General features: G+C 40.3%; 1 protein-coding gene across 1 annotated transcript in view; it reads left to right on the top strand.

Moving 5' to 3' along the window:
• Positions 1–19,018, top strand: part of LOC118341544 (cGMP-dependent 3',5'-cyclic phosphodiesterase) — a gene marked incomplete at its 5' end in the record, with an annotated part of 137,077 nt that overhangs the window by 99,076 nt on the left and 18,983 nt on the right. The window contains 6 exon segments of the mRNA XM_035679818.1: positions 13,074–13,163; positions 13,415–13,503; positions 16,505–16,614; positions 17,275–17,330; positions 17,464–17,523; positions 18,188–18,344. Coding sequence (XP_035535711.1) covers positions 13,074–13,163; positions 13,415–13,503; positions 16,505–16,614; positions 17,275–17,330; positions 17,464–17,523; positions 18,188–18,344 — 562 coding nt within the window.

Here is a 19,018-nt window from a genome sequence, read left to right as displayed (position 1 = left end):
GTGTAATGTGGAGAGATGGATGGAGATAATAAGAGCAAGGGAGGAAAAACACAAAATAGAATAAAGAGAGAAATGGAAGCTGAAAGTAGACATTCGAGGAGGGTAACAACCCAGTGGATGATAAAAAAGACTGAATAGAGAGTGAAATGGAGCCAAGAGAATGGCGAGAGCATGTGGGTGTCTGTTCCTGAACAGAAGAGTCAGATTAAAATAGAACAACAGCCATGTGACGACAGTGTGACTGTCAAACACCTGCAGCGGAGAGACAGAAAGAAAGAGAGAGAGAGAGAGACCGGCACAATGCAATGTAAGGGACAAATGTAGACAGGTGACAAAGAGACCGAGGGAAAAGGCTGGGGTAGGAAATTGTGAATAGTGAGACTATGCAAAACATTAGTGGGAACAGAGCAACACAGAGGGAGAGTGTGAATCAGATACAGATGAGCCAAAGGTTGGGAACAAATGAAAAAGAAGGTGACGATGAAGAATGGAGACCATTATTGTGGCCTCCGTGCCAGAGTCTGCAAGAATGAAAAAGTACTGGTGTTTTTCTCCTGTGCACTCCCATCAGTCTCCCTTTTTCTGGCCTGAGCTTTGAATAGCTCCTTACAGCAGAGCTGAACGAGGGAAAGCTTAGTTATCACTGTGTCTAACAAAGGTGCTATCGTACACGACACATCTGTTGCATTTTCACAAGGTAGTTTTTGAGTGGCCATGATATTTAGACAGCCCTGATTGGCAGTTGTTGACATTTGAGAGGAGGCCAGTCCCTCGGTGAGAACTGATGACAATCAGAGGCATTTAGATTAGACAAGGTGCTTATCATTTTGCTGCATGACTACTCAGTCTGCATCAGGAACAAACACTGGGACGAGACTGGGATATTATTAGAGTAAAATTTAACATTTTATTATATAATATATCAAAATCATTATCAAAATCTGAACACACATGTTCGACATACTTCACAGGGATGTCAGTATCTCTATTATAATCATCACTTGGAAGTTTTTCTCAGTATCAGAAATAATTCAGTAATAGTTTCCATGGTTACAGTGCAAATAGGGACAGCTTATCGTTACTCTGGCATGACTTTTCATGCCGCAAAATTGCCAGAATACAAACAGGATGAAAAATGTTCAGTGTGTAGCCTACAGCTAACTCACTGACTTTTCCTGCATCCCCCAAAGCATTATTATTTAGTCTCCTCTGTCCATCTTTACTGTATACAGATATTCAAGTTGTGTTGGAGACTTAAAAACTGTGAAACCTTCCTCAAAAATATATGCTATACAAGTCACATGCAAATTGATGGCGTTTCTTAATAGCCCAACTTAATAAATGGTATGCCTGACTAAGACATATAGTGTACATATAAACCTGTAAATAAAGTGAGTGAAAACTGAGCAACAAAGGGTTAAAACAATGTATAAAACAACTCCACAGCTTACCAGATTGCAACTAAAAGCTTGACATCGCTCCTCAAGTGAGCAGCTACAGCACAAACATTGATGACAAAGACTGACACAAATGACATTCATTGAAAAATTCAACGAGAACGCTGAGGTGAACGTTCAGATTCATCACCAGCTTCGTCAATGTCGTCATTGTTGTCATCAGTGTAATTGTAGGTATGACACTCGATGCAGGAACATTGGTGCCGCTTCAGTCACCACGGACGACTACCACCACCAGAGGCAATGACAGAGGACGAGTCACACATTACAAAGGATGCTGATGCTGCTCAGTCACAGCCTGAAACAAAAGGAGACATGAGACACGTCTAAACACACAGCAGAGGAACCAATTCATTTACTCACACAAACACTCATCAACAGGAATAAACAAGCTGGCTGGACACAGTTATTCATTTCCCATCAACAAGAATGTTTAACTGTTAATTAACCAGACTAATATGAAGAGTTAGAAACAGTTGTGATCTGCTAAATTCGGAACAAATTTTAGTGACATAAATTCTGTATTTTATAAGCGTACCCTGTGAAGTATTATAAGTTGTTTTTCGGTTTACATCGTTTGCATCCATGTTTGCTTGTAACAGTATTCTTCCTCGGCTTTGTTGGCACACTTCCTCCACCAACTGTTGATAAGTGGGTCAGCGTTAAACCATCAGTGTGTCACGTCACTTGCATGCATTAATATCCTACATTAGCCTTAGGACACACTAACAAAATAGGGACCCGTTCTCAAAAACATTCCTCTGTTGTGCTAAAAACTCCACGGACCACCTTAAAGTCTGAATTTGAATTTAAATTCAACAAAGGCATGACAAGGCAAATGTATTTGTGTAGCACCTTTCAACAAGGCAATTCAAGGTGCTTTACGTCAGACATAAAGGTGTTAAGATATACGCACACATAAATAAAACAACACATATAATTAGGATTTGAAAGAATTAAACAAAGTAAAACTGAAAACTAAATCAGCATCTAGAATGAATATAAACACAGGGGTGTCAAGAAGCAAAAATACTGCAGTTAACCAACTGGCCTGTTATACAAATATCTTTTTGTGCATGCATTAGATATTTAGCATATTTCCAGTAAGGCTTAAACCTACATATAAAGGAGCAATTACACAAAAAATTACCATAAGAAAACATGAAGTTGATATTATGATAATTGGGGATTAATTCTTGTAAATTTCACACCCCTAAATCAGATTAGAAATCTCCTGTACTTTATTTCTAACCAGTCACTTTTTTAATTTTTTCTTTCTTTTTCTTCTTTAATTAAAATGTAATATTGATGAGACCAGATGAGAACAGCTGTTGTCTCTGGAGATGGTAAACCGGCCTTAAACTGACTGAGAGGAGAATTGGCAGACGTTCATTACTGCCAGAATATTTCTGTCAAGTTTTATAGCACGAGGGTGTGATTTAAATTAATCTTGTTGGATTCGTTTTAGATGAGTTCACATAAAATTTGGCCATGGGCATTAATTAAGACATGAAACCTTAATGATACTACCAAAAAAATGTGATATGAATGTTTATTGTAGATCTGTGATGCATTAATACATATGCTGACCAAAGTGGCAGTGACAGTCGAAACCTCCTCACTATTGTTTCTATGTTTCTTGGCTTCTCTCCAATCTTCTCCAGCAATATCTATCATCTTCTCTGAGGCAGACGTGTTGAATTTTCAGTAAAGGGCTTTCTTTGTCATTTGGAACTGGGTTCCTGTTTAGGCAATCCTGCCTTTTCTGTGTGTTCTTCAGGTTCGATTTGTTTCTGACTTTCTGTCTATCATCCCCTCCGGTTGAGTCATGCTGAGTGAAAATATATGTGTCGTTGGTCTGGTCTCAGTCTAAAAACTTCCCTCATAATCTCTAGAAAATCCATTTGTCCTTTACTTCACACACAACACACACACCACACAACGCACAGGTGGGTTAAATTAAAACTGGCTGCACAGTATGACCTGTTTCTCCTGTTTCGTTTACCACAGTGATAGGTAGCTTATTTTCAAAGCATCACTTTTATTGTTTTACACATCCACGACTTTAACTTGTAAATGTGGTTCGTGCCGATTTCTCATCGTGCTCCATTAGTATGGATTTAGATTAAAATTTCATAAAAATCCTCTGTTTTTGTACTCTTTGATTTTATGTACTTGAAAAGTTCAGCTAGGACGATGTGCGTGTGTGTTGTGGTGCGCATGGTCAGGGCCCGTCATCATGGCTTGCTGTACTTTACCAGTGCATGGTGTCTCCGTATAGTTAGTGATGTACTGGAGACCACTGCTAGTTGAATAACACGCGGACACTTGCAAACATACCAGCCCTCACCTTCAGGCCAGTGCTCTGTTCTGCTGGTGTGTGTGGTTTGTGTGTGTGGGAAATCATGTGTGTGTGTGTGTGTGTCTTCCCCTCTCAAACATACACTGATATAGTCTTTACATTTGCCCCTCTTCACTCCTCTCTCCCTTTAGTGACTGACAGACAACTGCAAAAATCAATCCCCATCAGTAATTCACTTGACTCAAATGTTAATAAGTGAACAGTACGTCCCCTGTTGACTTAAACATCCTTGGGTAAACATGGTTAACAGGTTACGAGTGAGCAAGCTAGTGGTTTGTTAAAATGCACAGGGAGGCTTGTCAGGGCATGTAAATAGTTGGTTTTACATAAGAATCTATAGGCATGAGGGAGGATGCCTTTAATCATCTACAAGTGTGACACCATTACCCTTCATCCTCCTGCTGTTAGATCAAGGTCGAACTGTAAACCTCTTGAAATACAGATTGGCTTGATTCACGGACGGCTCTGTGAACAATGCAGCAGATAAGAAATAGTTACCCTAAAGGCTCCAATTAGCTCCTTAAACTAATCCTCCCAGTCGAGTCTTTAGCTAAGCTTGGTCTTTAACTAATGTGGCCAATTTACAATATCAGTACTCAGCTAACTGGCTGATCTAAAATCTTATTCTCCACTGAATGTGTTACCTTCAGTACAATAAAGCACTACGTAATGCAAGTAATATTATCAAAAACAGTGCCCTTGTTCCAGAGGTTTTCTTTCTTAACAATAAATAGATGTTGTATGTTTTACATCAGTTTGAGTCTGACTCAACCTTTATAGCTGAGGAGGGATTCATCTGTTTAGTACTGCGGAATATAACTCATATCCTGTGCTGCCCATGCTCAACAATTCAAGCAATTTACAACTGACATCTGGGACAATGACTCCAAGGAAGTGTAAAAACTGTACAATCTGTTAACAGGTTCTGAAGGGTTTCCTAGTTCGTGTTCATAAAAAGGAGACATAGGGATATTTTGATTGTGTTTTACAGTGATTTATTGATATTGTCTTGTGTAATACTAACTTTAGTGAAAGAAAATGTCAAAGGTAGTAGCAAAAAACAAATTATAATGTAGCTGTGTCAATTGATTTGAGGGAGAAGAAAATTAATTGGTATGATCTACATTGATGAATATTACAGCTTTTGTTTGTGAGCGCACAAGAGACAGAAATTGTGTTGGTTTTATAAAAACAGGGCTGATCAACATCAGATCCAAGTAAACAGTCAATCACCTTTTCTGACAAGGCCATTTACCAATATTGTCAAATAAGAGTTGGTCTCAAATAATAATATCTAATCAAATGGAGCAGTTCAGAAAACAGGGACGTTTGTTTCTCAAACAGTAAAGCCTAGTGAGCTTCAAGGTTCATTATTTGCCTTGGAAGCATCAGCTGTCACAGAGAGGGAACAAATAATCTCCATGACAACAGTTCCTATGTTGTCATTCTGTTTCTTCATATTGTGATTAAAACGTTGTTATTTCTGTACACACAACTTCTGTTGCATGTCCGCCTAACCCTCCTCTGCTGCTCTTCCTGCAGTTTTCTCCTTTTTTCATTTGTTAAATGATTTCTTTCTTTATCTGTCATAAAGCGCTTTCATAGAAATAAAATTCAAACAAAAACAAACCATTGATGAAGGTCATGAGATGTGGCTCAAGGCTTTCTAGTAAGTGGAACTTATGTATCGACTATCAGTTTCTTATGAAAATATAAATATTAAATTACAGGAAACCAAAATAAAGTCCTTTCTCTCGTCACTTCAGTTAAATACAAAAAAACAATCAGAGACATTACTGTATTTAACTTGTCAGCTCCTCCTTAATTCACTCACTTGTCACACAGCTGTTAACTGCTTGTGTTGCTTTCTTGCTGCACCACCACAGCCTCCTATTCTTTCTTCTTGTTTATCAAAAATATTTGAAGGGATTTTCTTGCATCTTACATCATGCATATTCCACATCTCACTGGTGTCTCCAGAGGGGGTCAAATCCGCTTCCTGCTGAACCCTTCGCATGCTGCAGTTGCTGTATTCAAACATAGAGCCCCTCAGAGAGCAGATCCTGCACCGCCAAATACAACAACTGTATAACTATTTGTGCAATTATGCTTTCACCATTAGAGAGCAAAAATACAGCAAACATGAAAGCTGAGCTGGGTCAAATAGCTGTGGGAAATCTTTTTTTTTTAATCAGCTTGTAATACCGCATATAAAAATATGTACAAATCAGACAGTATCATGAAAGTTGTCTTTTATAGAACAGCTCCAAACTATATAGTACTCACTGAATTGTTCTATGTGCCATAAAGCTCACCAGGCAGCCAAAGCAGACTGAAATACACCTTAGAAGGAATGTGTAACTATCATCTGGCCTAGTTCTGCTCAGTGGGAAATTATCTTGCTATTATACAGAGCTGATTTGGCTTTATCCTGCTTGCTACAGCTCTGTCCATGTAGACTTAATTAACTTTTCAGTGAGTTGTCCTCCTGGAGTTATACTCCAAATGTCTACCTCCTCTCTATTACGTCTGATTTATGACTGCTGTGGCTCAGGGAAAAGATTGAATGAAAGGGTAAAATTTTGCCCTGTATTTTTTTTTACCTACATTTATTAGCAGGTCGACATTTTCTTGTTCAACAGCCAAGTCCTGCTTCAGTACGATCTCATTTCCATACCAATATACCTGTAGGCTGACCGCTATGTTCTCGGCTTTTTGCACCTTCACAGAGAAGTCCACTCTGGGAGGGTAAATTGAGCATAGAAAAGAGTACACGCCTCAGAAAAAATTCCAGAAAGTACAAAGAAAAGATGGGAAAAAGATAGAAGATATAGGGAATATGTTGATTTTAAATTTTACTTATGTAGCCCAATATCACAAATCTGCCTCAAGGGGCTTGGCAATCTGTACAGCATACAACACCCTTTACCCTTAAACCCTCAATCTCAGTAAGGAAAACTATCCCTTATAAGGTGGGGTCAGTCATTCTGGAGAGAGATAGTTGGTTGTTTCATTCCCAGGTCGTCAAATACCAACACTTTTACCTTTATGGTCAATAGGAAACAAACAAAGAGGCTCAGAGCGAGCCACACAACACAACAGGTGGTGTTCGTTCTTCGATCGATGCTTTGGCAACCCAGAGCACTGACATTTGACGACGTGGGAATGAGACTCATCAACCAACTATATATCTGCAAAACTCCATCTTTGAAGGGAAAATGTGAGCAATGTCAGGAAGAGCAACAGATGAGGGTTTTCCTATTCCCAGGATGGACAGAAAAATGTACAGTGTGTTCTCATTGGCAGGACAAATATGGACTATAGTACTGGGCTTAAGAGATTTATTGAGACTGAAGTAATCAAAGAAAATGCAGCTAATTGAAAGATTAGGGTAAAAAGATTCATTTTAAGTTTGGATCAACTTCCTCCCATCAGACAAGGGGTGAGACCAGTTACACTATTGCAAGTAATCAGAAGCACATTAAAATTCTGATCTCGACATGTGATAATATGTCCCAATGAAGGTAATTAATTAAACTGGTGGTAATATGGTAAATAATTATTCTAGTTTTTTCTAGTTAAGATTCTAGTTGCTGCATCCTGAACCATTAAAAGACTTTAAGCACTAGCAAGCGGCAGGCCTGACAACGAAGTGTTGCAATAATCAAGTCTGGATGAAACAAAGGAATGAATTAGAATCTCTGCTTCAGCCATGGACAGAAAAGACTGCATGGAAGAAAAAAGGCAGTCTTGGTTGATGATTTAATGTGCTGATCTAAAGAGAAGGATCAAACGTAACACTAATATTCTTGCCTGTCAAACTTTGGGAAATCACAAATGATTTGATCAAACTTGTGTATGACCAGCATCTCAGTTATATCATAATTTAGTAGCAGGAAATTAAATGACACCCAGGATTTCACAGCAGACCAGCAGGCCTCTAATTTAATGATTTGGGAATGATCGTCTGCCTTTAGAGGCACATACAGTGTGTCAGAAAGTATCATCAGCGTAGCAGTGGATATTAAGTCCACGACTATACCTTCTGGCTAAGAGGCGAACTATAGAAAGAAAAGCAGAGGACCAAGAACAGAACCCTGAAGTACTCTACATTTCACATCAGAACATTTTGATGTAGTATTAATAGAGGAAACGCCCTTTGTTCTTTTAGATAAGTAAGACTTTAACCACACGAGAGCCAGACCAAAGAAGCCAAATTGATGTTCCAGTCGTCTAGAAAGACCATGATCTGTGTTGTCTGTGACATCCAGTAATAAAAGCACTGAGGTGGAATCGGAATCTGTGGTAAGCGGAAGATCATTTACCACTTTAGTAAGTGCAGTTTCGGTGGAGTGACCCTGAAAGCAGATTAAAAGGCTCAGACAAATGACAAGGTTAAACCACAGCATTCTTAAAGCTAGTGGGGACAGTGCCAGTGTTAAGTCATATATTAAGAATTGATTAGAAATGGCCAGAGATCTTTATTTGTTAAGGGTCAAGGAGGCCAGTGGTTGGTTTAGAAGCTAATACCAGCTTAGACAACAACATTAAAAGTAAAAAAACTCCAGTTTTGATTAATGCTCAAGAGCATGTAGTTTTTCAATAAACCATGATGTAGACTGTCTTGTGAGACTAGTAGAGTAAACTTAGTTGTCCCTGAGGGGAAATTTGTCTTGGGCACAGTGCTACAATCTGTTGCTTTACAAAAAAAAAACATTACAAAACAATGAAAGAGGCATTTGACTACAGAAAAGGCTGTTTAAGTCAGTGGTACACTTTGACGGCCGCTGCAGTGAAAGGAGCCAGGATCACAAGTAGTCACTAACCAGAGTGATTGCTTGTGGTTAAAGTCAATGTGGCAAGTGGTAAATACATAAGCACCGACATAACAAGGACACGCTAGAGTTGCTTAAAATTTAATGCGAAAGTTATCTCACAACCTCTATCTCACGTGATAGAATCGAGTCAAAGCTGTTACCACTGCAGTGAGCAGGTTCAGGAACAAACTGAGTGAAACCGCATCAAGTATCAAGAAGTGCCGAAGTGGCTATACTAAGAGGACTGAAGGCAAGTTTGGAGATTCTCGGGGCAGATGGTCTAAAGAAGGCGGAATGATCTGTTTCTCTGCATAAAGCAATTCATATTGATGGAGATGGTGTTAATATAAGAGCCTTAAATGAGTTGATTTTAATAAAGTTAGAGGTGAAATTGAAAATAGACAGATTATGGAAACCCCTTCACCTCTAGTAGCCTGAGTAGCATGGGCATTGGTAGAGTCACGTGGTAGACAGTTATCTGATTTTAATTAAAAACAAATTTGATAGTAATGTTGGGACTGAAGAAGTACGTATTCATTGGAACTCATTTAGTTAGTAGAACATTTTGGTTTCCTGTGCACACGGCAGTGTGGGGACACAATTCTCACTAATGTAGGACTTCATCAGGTGCTTTGTGGGATACTTCACCGCTGCCAGTGGTGGGGACGATAATTGGATTTTTGTGATTTATACATTTAGGAAAAGAGAACTTATGAGTAACATGGCGGGGGAGTGAGACAGTCTCAACGAAGACCGGGCTATCAGTCTGATAGTCTACACTGTGACGATTTCCCTGGCTGAACATATTAACTAAACTTAAAACCACTAAAAAGTTTTTTTTTGTTTTATGTGAGCAGTGTCATGCACAAAATGTCAGATGGTAAACAAAAGAGCTTAAGGAAAATATGTCTCCACATGTGTGAGGGGGAGTCTTAAAAAGATAAAGAGAGAATATTTGTGTTTAGCTATGCTGATCACCGGTGCCCTTCAAAACGTCCGAGTGCTCCGAGTGATTAGAAAGGCTGCAGATAAAGACAACACCCTGATGAAAGGAGGAGTGAGGGAGTAGCAGGAGGAGAAACTTGGCGATTGACATACAATTTAAGAGTTTGGGCAGAAGGAAAAATGAGAGAGGTGTGGATAAACGATGGCATGAAGGGGGTAAAGGAGAGGAAAAGAGGTGGCCAACAAAGTCCCATAATTCCCAGTGTGTATTACGTTTAAAGAAAAAACATTTTATTGTAATTATTCATATTGTTGCATAGTGGAGACTGGAGTATGATACATCCTGGTTCAGATGAGTTAACAAATTATAAATGACAGTAATGCAATGAGTAGAATGAATATGGAATATATGAGAGTCATTCTAAAATTAAATAGAAATAATTCAATATAATAAATATACAGCATTATCATAATGGCTCTTCACATTGTCCAGTCATGAGTTCTGGATCTCCATTGTTGGGGGGGATTTGATGTCTCCCATATTAAAACATGTACTTTGTTAGGGCATTTTCAACTCAATTCAGATAAAAGCTCTAGCCAAATTCATTGAAATTGAAATGACATTAGAGAAAAACAAACTGTATTAGTATAATGAAATCACGTCGCAGTTTTCATTCAAATTTTAGAGACTGTCATGCTTCAGTTTTGAACTAATTGAAGGATTACATTGTCCTCTATCTAATTATTTTGCTAGGGAGGTTCAGTAATCCCACTGGATGAGCTCCAGTGCCCGAAAAGCTGACATTAGGCTTTTTCACGTGACAGCAACAAAATGGATGTACATTTGTGAATTTTAAGATAAAATGGTAAAAACAATGAATTAATCATGTTAAAAGGAACTTTCATTAAGCAAAAATAGAAGAAAAAGGTTCCGCTGTCACTGTTGCTTGAGTGGGTGGGCGATTGTGTGTGCATATGTGTTTTTGTGTGTGTATGTGTGTTCATGTGTGTAGGTGTGAGAATGTGTGTGTGGTGATGGGTGGAGAACCAGGTAAATTAATATAACAGATGGTTTGAGGTTTATGGCAAGAAATGATTGTGAAAGGTCATAAGATAGAGTTTGACATTTACCAAGACATACATCTTATTGCTAGTAATGCACACACACACACACACACACTGTTACAGCCACGCACACAAAGGATGGCAGGTTTCAGCGTCCACCCTCAACAAGTTCTTGACAGCAGAGTGGGGAGGATGGGAAGCCAGAGACGTTTGCTGTTTGTCTGCTGTACCTTCCATCGAACATTACTTATCAGGATTTGCACAAGCATTTCAAGATCTGCAGCTTAAGATACATCACTCTCTCACTCTCTCTCTCACTCACACACACACACATACACAAACACACACATTGGCTGGCACAGCTCCAACTTCATTACAACAGCACTCTGGCAGGCTGATTGAGTGATCAAAGCTAATCGCATTTAATCATATCTAATCATATGTAATAACCAACACTGAGTGCTCAGGCATGACAAGGCTCTCCACTCTCTCTCCATCTCTTCCTTTTCCTCTCCTCTCCTCCCTCGCTCCTTGACCCCTTCTCACTCCCTCACTAACAACTCCTCCTCCCTGCTTCTCTGCCTCCCGTTCCTTTGTCTTCCATGTTTGCTCTCAGTCAAAAACAAGGCTGAACATGAGTGAGAGACAGAGGAGAAAGGGGTGGAAGGAAGGTGTGAAAAGAGGATAATGATAAAAGAGAGGGTGACAGATGGACACCCTCGGTGTAACATCGAGCCCCCCAGCAGGCACAGCTCATTGTACCTTTGTGGTATAGTATGCTTAAGAAAGGAAAAAGATGTTCTTCCTTCCGGCTCGGCTGTGTGACTAACAGCTTTCTCAGAACAACTGGAAGAGGATGATCTGGCAGTCACAGGCGATACTTTAAACATAACCGTCTTCTTTCCACTTTATATTCTGTACACAGTTTTAAAAGCTGCAGCATCTTAAGCCTCTGCGATTTCTTCCAGCGTTTTTCTATGCTTTGATCAGATTTTGAAGATTCTCTCTTAAGACTGCGGTTACATGTAATAATAATGCAGTGTGATAACTGGAACTGGTAGGGATTTAAGTAGACTGCACACAGAGTGTAAATATTCTCATGGTATGAATTCATAGCTGTCACCTGGGATGTTACGAGCACTCATCAGATAGAGTTGGTTGTGGTTGTGAGACGCTGCAACTCTGTATGTCTGTTTCTAACGTTTGTGAAAGGTGAGAATGTAAAAACCTCGAGGCACGAACTCAATCTTGCATGACCTTAAAATAAAACCTCTCCTGTTATCACAGATCAGCGCTCCTGTTTTTCCCATTCCTCTGCTTGTCTACCCTGTTTTCAGACCTAATCTTTATTAAAGTAGAAGGTTGTTTTGAGAGGACCAAAAAGTGCACTTGAAAACAAACTGCTCTCACCTTGCAGTTATATTGCCCCTTTTAAGGTGTTAGTATGCGTCAAACAAAGTGCTTCTCTAATAGTCACACATGGCATCTGAAACACCGCCCCCCGACACCTTTCTAACATTGGAAATTGGGAGGGGCTGGGGGGTTTTCTTCTTTCCAAAACCAACAATTGGACAAGCACTTTATGTAGCAATTGGCCCAGTCTTTTCATGTTTACAACATCATCGTGCATCACCTCCACTTGTATTATTCATCGCATTGTGCCCCTCTCTTCTTTGCAGCCAGCTTTTTGCCCCACCTTCCAGTGTGGCCACTATGGATACGTTCATTTTAAGCATTCACCAGACTTGAAATTACTTCCTTCTGGTTTGTTTCAGCTCTGATTAGATCCTTCATGCCTGTCTGTCTTTAGTATGTTTTATCAAAGTCAAAAGAGATAAAAATAGATTGCCTCTTGTTAAATATGATCAGACTAATCAGAGGTAGACAGCAATTAAAATAACCAGCACTCTCTCCTCCAAGTTAAGTGCTTCTAGCCAATCTTCAAAGAATGCATCAATGATAAGAAAGTAAATATCTGTTATGTAATTTGTGAAACATGAGATTTCTGCTGGTACTACCACCATACGCCAATCCATTTCACAAATGTTCAGCTGCTTCTTGCCAGCAAACACTACAGATAAATTGTCAAGTGCTTGGTTTTCACAGTGCCAAAATGAAACAAAAGCATTGAGTGTCCTGAAGAGCAAAACTAACTCTAGTAATCCCTGACGATGTAGTACCGTACTTGTGCCTCCAATAACCACAGCCTGCTATGCATTTACCGAGTGTGACACAGTTTAAATATTGTTTCAGAGGCCTTTGCAGCATGCCAAGCTAAATATCTGGGGAAGAGCTATTGCAACATAAACCTTGTACCCACCAAAAAAAGAAATTATTGCCAAGGCCTCAGGTTTTTGGAGCCACACATTGAGATCATAAACAAACAACCAAACAGACATTAGGGCATCTGTTTGTCTCCCTCCCCAGGATGCCTTGCTGCGGCTGGCGGCAGTTGTCGACGCACGTTCACTGCGAGTGGCCCTCCGAGACAGCATACAGGAGCTGCTACCCAGCACGGTATTCAAACACACACACACATACACATGCAAACTCTACATTTGCACAAACAGCTGAACATAATTGACATTTCCTTGATTTATTACCTGAAATAAAAGCTTCCCAATAGTATTCAGAGCAGTGGAGCTAAATGCCTCTGCCCTGACATACGGCCCGGGTCTTTGTTGTAAATGGAAGAGGCTCATCACTCATTAAATTAATTAGAATCTGATTAATGATACAAATGAATGTGCATGTGTGTTTCATTCCAGGAGTGTGTCTGCGTCTACATGCTGGAGGGACACTCGAGGCTGCTATCTGACGACCCGCCACATGAACTGCCACAGGAGGGAAAGATCAGGTGTGTACTTGTTGTGTGTGTGCAGCAAGCCACAGATGTTTCACAGTAGAGCAAGGGAGTGATGAAGAGGGGAAACGGAGGCTGTTTTCTCTGTGTGAAAAGCAGGTGTCACCTGTATGAATGTGAGCCGCTCAGCCCAAAATCACATCATCAACAGAGAGACAGGAGTCTCACAGAGAGAGATTTCATCATCAAGACAAATGAGGACCTTCCTCGTCTCTCTTATCTTCTCATTTTTACCACCTTTTACTTTCTTTTCCCCATCCCTCATCTCTATTGCTCTCATTAAAACTCTACCTTTATGTCACTTTTTCCTCTCTTAATGCACATCTTTCTCTGTCTCTCTGACGAACTCTTTCCCTCTCTTATCATTTGCCATTCCACCTTCTCACCTCACTGCATCAGTCAGTCGTTACTCTTTTTTTTTTCCAGCCCACACTCTCCCCCAAGGGGCCATGAAGCACTAAGCTGCCTGTGTTTCGGTCCCCACACCCCTCTCCCTCCCTGCCGCTCCTCTTTCTCTCTCACCTTCAATCCCTCTCCCAGCGGAAGCGTTGCAGGGCTAATAGCCGAGGTGACAGCGCCCGGGGTCCCTCAGCAAGACACGGTGATCCTCTCCTCTCTTAAGTGCTCTCTGAAGCTCTACAACCCTGTGTGCTGCTGCGACGGCTGCCCAGGCTCCAGCAAAAACCAACACTGCATTATAGATGAAACTGTCTGTTTGTCAGACAAGAACCCTTTTTCCAACACCTCATTGCCACACAAACACAGGATCACACACGAACATCCTTATGCTGACACAAACAAGACCACACGTATGCACACACACGCACAGACATACTCGCACACATGCAGGCGCGAGGTAGTGGGGATATTAAAAGAGCTACAGGGCACTTTGTTACTTCTCTCCCTCCAATTCACCTGCTTATATAAGCCTGTTATCAAGACCTTGGCATACACACACACACAAACAAGCACAAACACCCACAAACACCCACAGACACACTCAATGAACCCATCTGAGAGGCAGCAGGCCTCATTCCAGCCCACTTTCTAATACATACAAGCCCATTAACTGGACCTTGACCCCTACATACACACACTTACACACACACACATAAAAAAGCATAAGCAAGTTCAGCTAAGATAGCTTCCATTATCGTTTATCCTCTAAACCATTTGTTTTGTTCTGTAGAAGATAACTGACTTCTTATAGCCAAACAAGCTATTGTTAGAAATACTGCAAAAGGAATACACACAGTCCAAGGTCTAAGAGATACAGAAGACAGTAATACACAAACACAATGCAGTTGCACAACTTTTTTCCTATAATTAACCTTTTCAGTTATGGGTTACTTTTAGTTCCATCTAAAATAATACCCTTTTTGTAAGAAAAGCTATTCATATTGAATTTTATTTTGCTATTATATTTTATGGTTACATTTTGTGTGAGTAAAATGCACAAATGATCAAATGTATGGAAAAACACACAGCCTAATAAATGTTGCAGTAGAGCTCCTCCCGAGAGGAAGTATTTCACTCGCTGTTGACCACTTTGTTCTTGCTGTCACCCTCAAAACGTCATACAGAAAATAACACAATAAAATATGCATATATCTTGAGAAAGACATAATAATGCAGAATTGGTCTGAATCAGAATGAACTATTCCATTTTTTGTTTGCACATTAACACCCCATCAGCTGTTAGTCATTTCTTAATGATGCTTAAGCGGTTACAACAAATGGAGCTCATAGTGTAGCAGGAACATGAAGTCATTAGCATCACCCAGATCAATTAATCATCAGCTGATTTTTATGAGTGCCAACTACACACCGACACACACACATTTACTGTATCTGAGTGGTCTGTTTAAATGCCCATCTCACAGTCTTTGCTACTGCTTACTGTTATCACTGTAAACACCACACCAGCTTTGACGTATATGTCGATCTGAGCTACTGTTGCTGCTAACTGTTGTGTACCTTTACTTGACCTTAAAGCTATCTCCACACACCACTTACCAGATATGTAAACATACATTTTATTATCTAAAAGGTATGTCATATGTGCAGAGAAAACTAAATAACAGTGTTTTTCCTAACGACCCCGGGTGGGTTTTTTGCTCTTTGCTGTGCCCACTATAAACTGGGTTCATGGTTGTGCGGGAAAGCTGCTTTGAACAATGACATTACACAAAGGTCAGCTGTATTTGCTACAGTACTGTAGTAAACGACGATGAGAATGTTTTTTGACTGAAGTGGACTATTCCTCTGTGAGCTGAAATAAATGGACACTTTTAAATCAATGCACCATGCAGAGATTTGGCTGCAATGGTTCGAGGGGATTTCAGAATCTGTGAGCATGTAATGGAGTGACTGCTGTGTGTGTGTGTGTGTATGGCTTCTGGAGGGTTCAGTAGATTATTATGTGAGGCATATAGATTATGAATTTACCTGAGTGAAACTATTTTCCTTCTTTTTGTGCTTTATTACCATATTCATGTAAATCTGAGTATACATGCTTACTGAAGTGTGCAGTCACACAGATGTGTGTTTTGCGCATGTGTGTGCAAATGTATGTGTCTTTGTGTCCTTTGGCAGCAGTCAGTCCAGAATAAATAAATCCCTGTCTCATATTTTAGCATAAGAAAGCTGCCTTCTGTATTAAATATAAGACATACAGAGACCTTCACCATTATCACACCTGGCTCCCTCACACACACACACACATACATGGTTGTATTGAGTTCATATAATTTCAGAATGAATAATACTTCTATTCAGACATGTTTTGGTTAGTGTCAATGAATACAACGCATCTGTTTTTGCAATGCTGGTGATTGTTTTTCCATTTGCTCCGATTGTCATCCAAATCTCCTCTTCCTCTTTGTCGCCCCAGCGTCTGACACACTGTCTGTCCGTTTCTCACTCTGACTAATGTTCTGTAGGTAATTGTCTTTCTCTGTGTCAAACTCAACTTGTATCTGTCTGTCTTTCTCAGGAGTATCGCAGACCAGCTGAAGCGATGTCAGTGTGCCGGCCTTCCTGTGTCCGAGCTGCCAGAGAAATACAGAATCTGCCTTGCAGCACCGTTACCAGCACACAGAAGAGGTGTGTGTGCAGCGAGGGGGCTTGAACAATATTGGCGGACAGACAAATGGACCAACATCTGAGTTGTGTGTGTGTGCTTGTTTGAGGATGTGTGAGCGTGCGCCGGTGCATGCAGTGGAACAGAGAGATGTGAGAACGTGGGAGAATAAACAAACGAAAAGAGGTAGAGAGAGAAGTAGTGAACAAGAGATGATGATTGCCGAGGGAGAGGTATGGAGCCGCGTGGGCAGTAAAATTGTACAAGAGACCCCCCCCCCCCCNNCCCCAAAAAAAAAGACTGCATGATGTTACAGAGGTAAGCTTTAGCTTGGTGCCAATGTGGTAAACTCATTGTTCTGTTGGTTGTAGATCTCATTATTATCTTCAAAATTATTTTGTCCAGAAAGATCTCCTGTCGCTATCTGCGATGAGAATATCAAATGAAAGAGAGAAAAAAGAATAAACACTGTATGCAAGGGCATGAGGTTTGATTCTCTTCCACGTTCATTCCCCTGCATATTTCTATTAGTATAACAACACGAAGAACGAACAAATAAGATTAAAACGAGGACAAGGACATTAGAAAGAAAATTAAAGGAGAGTGATAAAAGGACCAAAAGTCTGTTTAGTCTGAGTCAATGCATTAGTTATTATAAATGCTTTTTTCTTTCTTTCTTTTAGCTGTTGTCGTTCCTATCTTGGACCAGGAGCGGGACAAGGCCATCGCTGTCTTACTGGTGAGTCCTTGAAATTAGGGAAATACAATATCATTTCAATTAATTGATAAACCAAAGTAACAAATGCAATTCACTAGATAACATCAACACAGCATCGTGGACTGAACTGGACTGAAATGTGTGTGTTTTGCAGGTGGGCTGTAATCCACTGTCTGATCAGGATGAATTGCATCTTAACGTGCTGGAAAAACATGTAAGCTCTCTCGTTTTCTGTCTATTTTTGTCATAAATGTGAAAAAACAACAACTTGGCAACAGTAGCTGACTTACTGGAAGAGTTGGCTCTTTATTTAACCAACACGTTTCGGCACAGAGCCTTCATCAGGGTGTTTTACGGAACGGGTAAAGCACAGCATATACTCTACAGGAAGGCATAATCTTTGTTAATTAATGAATCTAATGAGGACTAGGCACATAGATGGCTATAATACACAACAAAAGATTACATAAACAGCAAAAATCACAACAATCACAAAAGCAAAGATGGTATTTAAGTAGTAAACTGCAGTATGAAAACTTGAAAATTATGTTTTATTAATTATCTATGAATATTCCCTCAATTGTAAGTTTCTGAGATTTTAAATCTTGTGTTTCTCAAAAGAGTTAATATCATTACACCCTTAGTCCTCAACAGACCTTATCAATATCAATAAAAGAAAAATCCATCTTTGAGTGCTTGTTGAAGTGGCCTTTAAAGATAAGTGGCTACTGGATGTTTTATATGGTGATGCTTGCTTTAATGCTCTTTCCATTCATTTCGTTGGTTCTCTGAATGACCAGATGAAAGATAATAACATGACGTTAAACTGTTTATGTTTGGTCTGATGATGTGTGTTTATGTGCATGATGTACGCACAGGCCTCAGTGGCATGTGTACGAGTCCAGGCTGTTCAGACATCCTACCAGAGGCCTCCTCTCAGCCCCTCTCCCATGCAGTCCCACAATGCACTGCTTCACCTCAACGTCTCAGACCAGGACTACTGCGAACTGGACCGCAACATCCTGCAGCTCTGTGGTATGCACACAGACACACAGAAGGCGTATTGAATAACTCTTCTTAAATCTTCTTCACTCTGTCGCACACACATATACACCTTACATTTCCTACACCTCGTCAATACAAACACAAAAGTCTGAGGGAAACATAATTACACACACAAACACACACTGCTGTATGAGAGGTGAGGTATGTTAATAGAGTAAGCCCATCTGGATAAAAAGCTCTATGAATTTAGATGGGCTCTGTCTGTGGCACGAGGAATGTGTGACAGCTCCTGTGTGAAAACATAACGCTTTGCAAAAACACTGTTTAACATCTCATGCATAATGGAAGTGGACTGGCTAATACACACACATACATCAACATTGTTTACTCCTTGGTAATTGTCAAAAAGTATGAGTTGCTTTAGTCTCCTCAGTTTGTTCCAGCCTTTGCCGTGCCTTTCTACTTCTCTGTCCAGCTCTTTGCTTCTCTCTCTTCATCTGCAGTCTAGGCAGGCAACCCTCCATCCCTTGTCTTGTCTTCATTATTAGGCCCTCTGTTAGCTGGCTCCTGTTCACCCTTCCCCGACCTCGCTGTCTCCATGCATCCCTCCCTGGATTGCTTTCTGTCCACATGAGTACATGCTCTGCATTCCCTGTCTGTCCCTGCTCCTCTCTGGTTTTCACTCCCATCTCTCTCTCTCTCTC

This window comes from Morone saxatilis, unplaced genomic scaffold (genome assembly GCF_004916995.1).
Source record: "Morone saxatilis isolate NCDOM2014 unplaced genomic scaffold, NCSU_SB_2.0 Contig8, whole genome shotgun sequence".
Classification (NCBI taxonomy): Eukaryota; Metazoa; Chordata; class Actinopteri; family Moronidae; genus Morone; species Morone saxatilis.
This window is presented reverse-complemented; position numbering and strand designations above follow the sequence as displayed.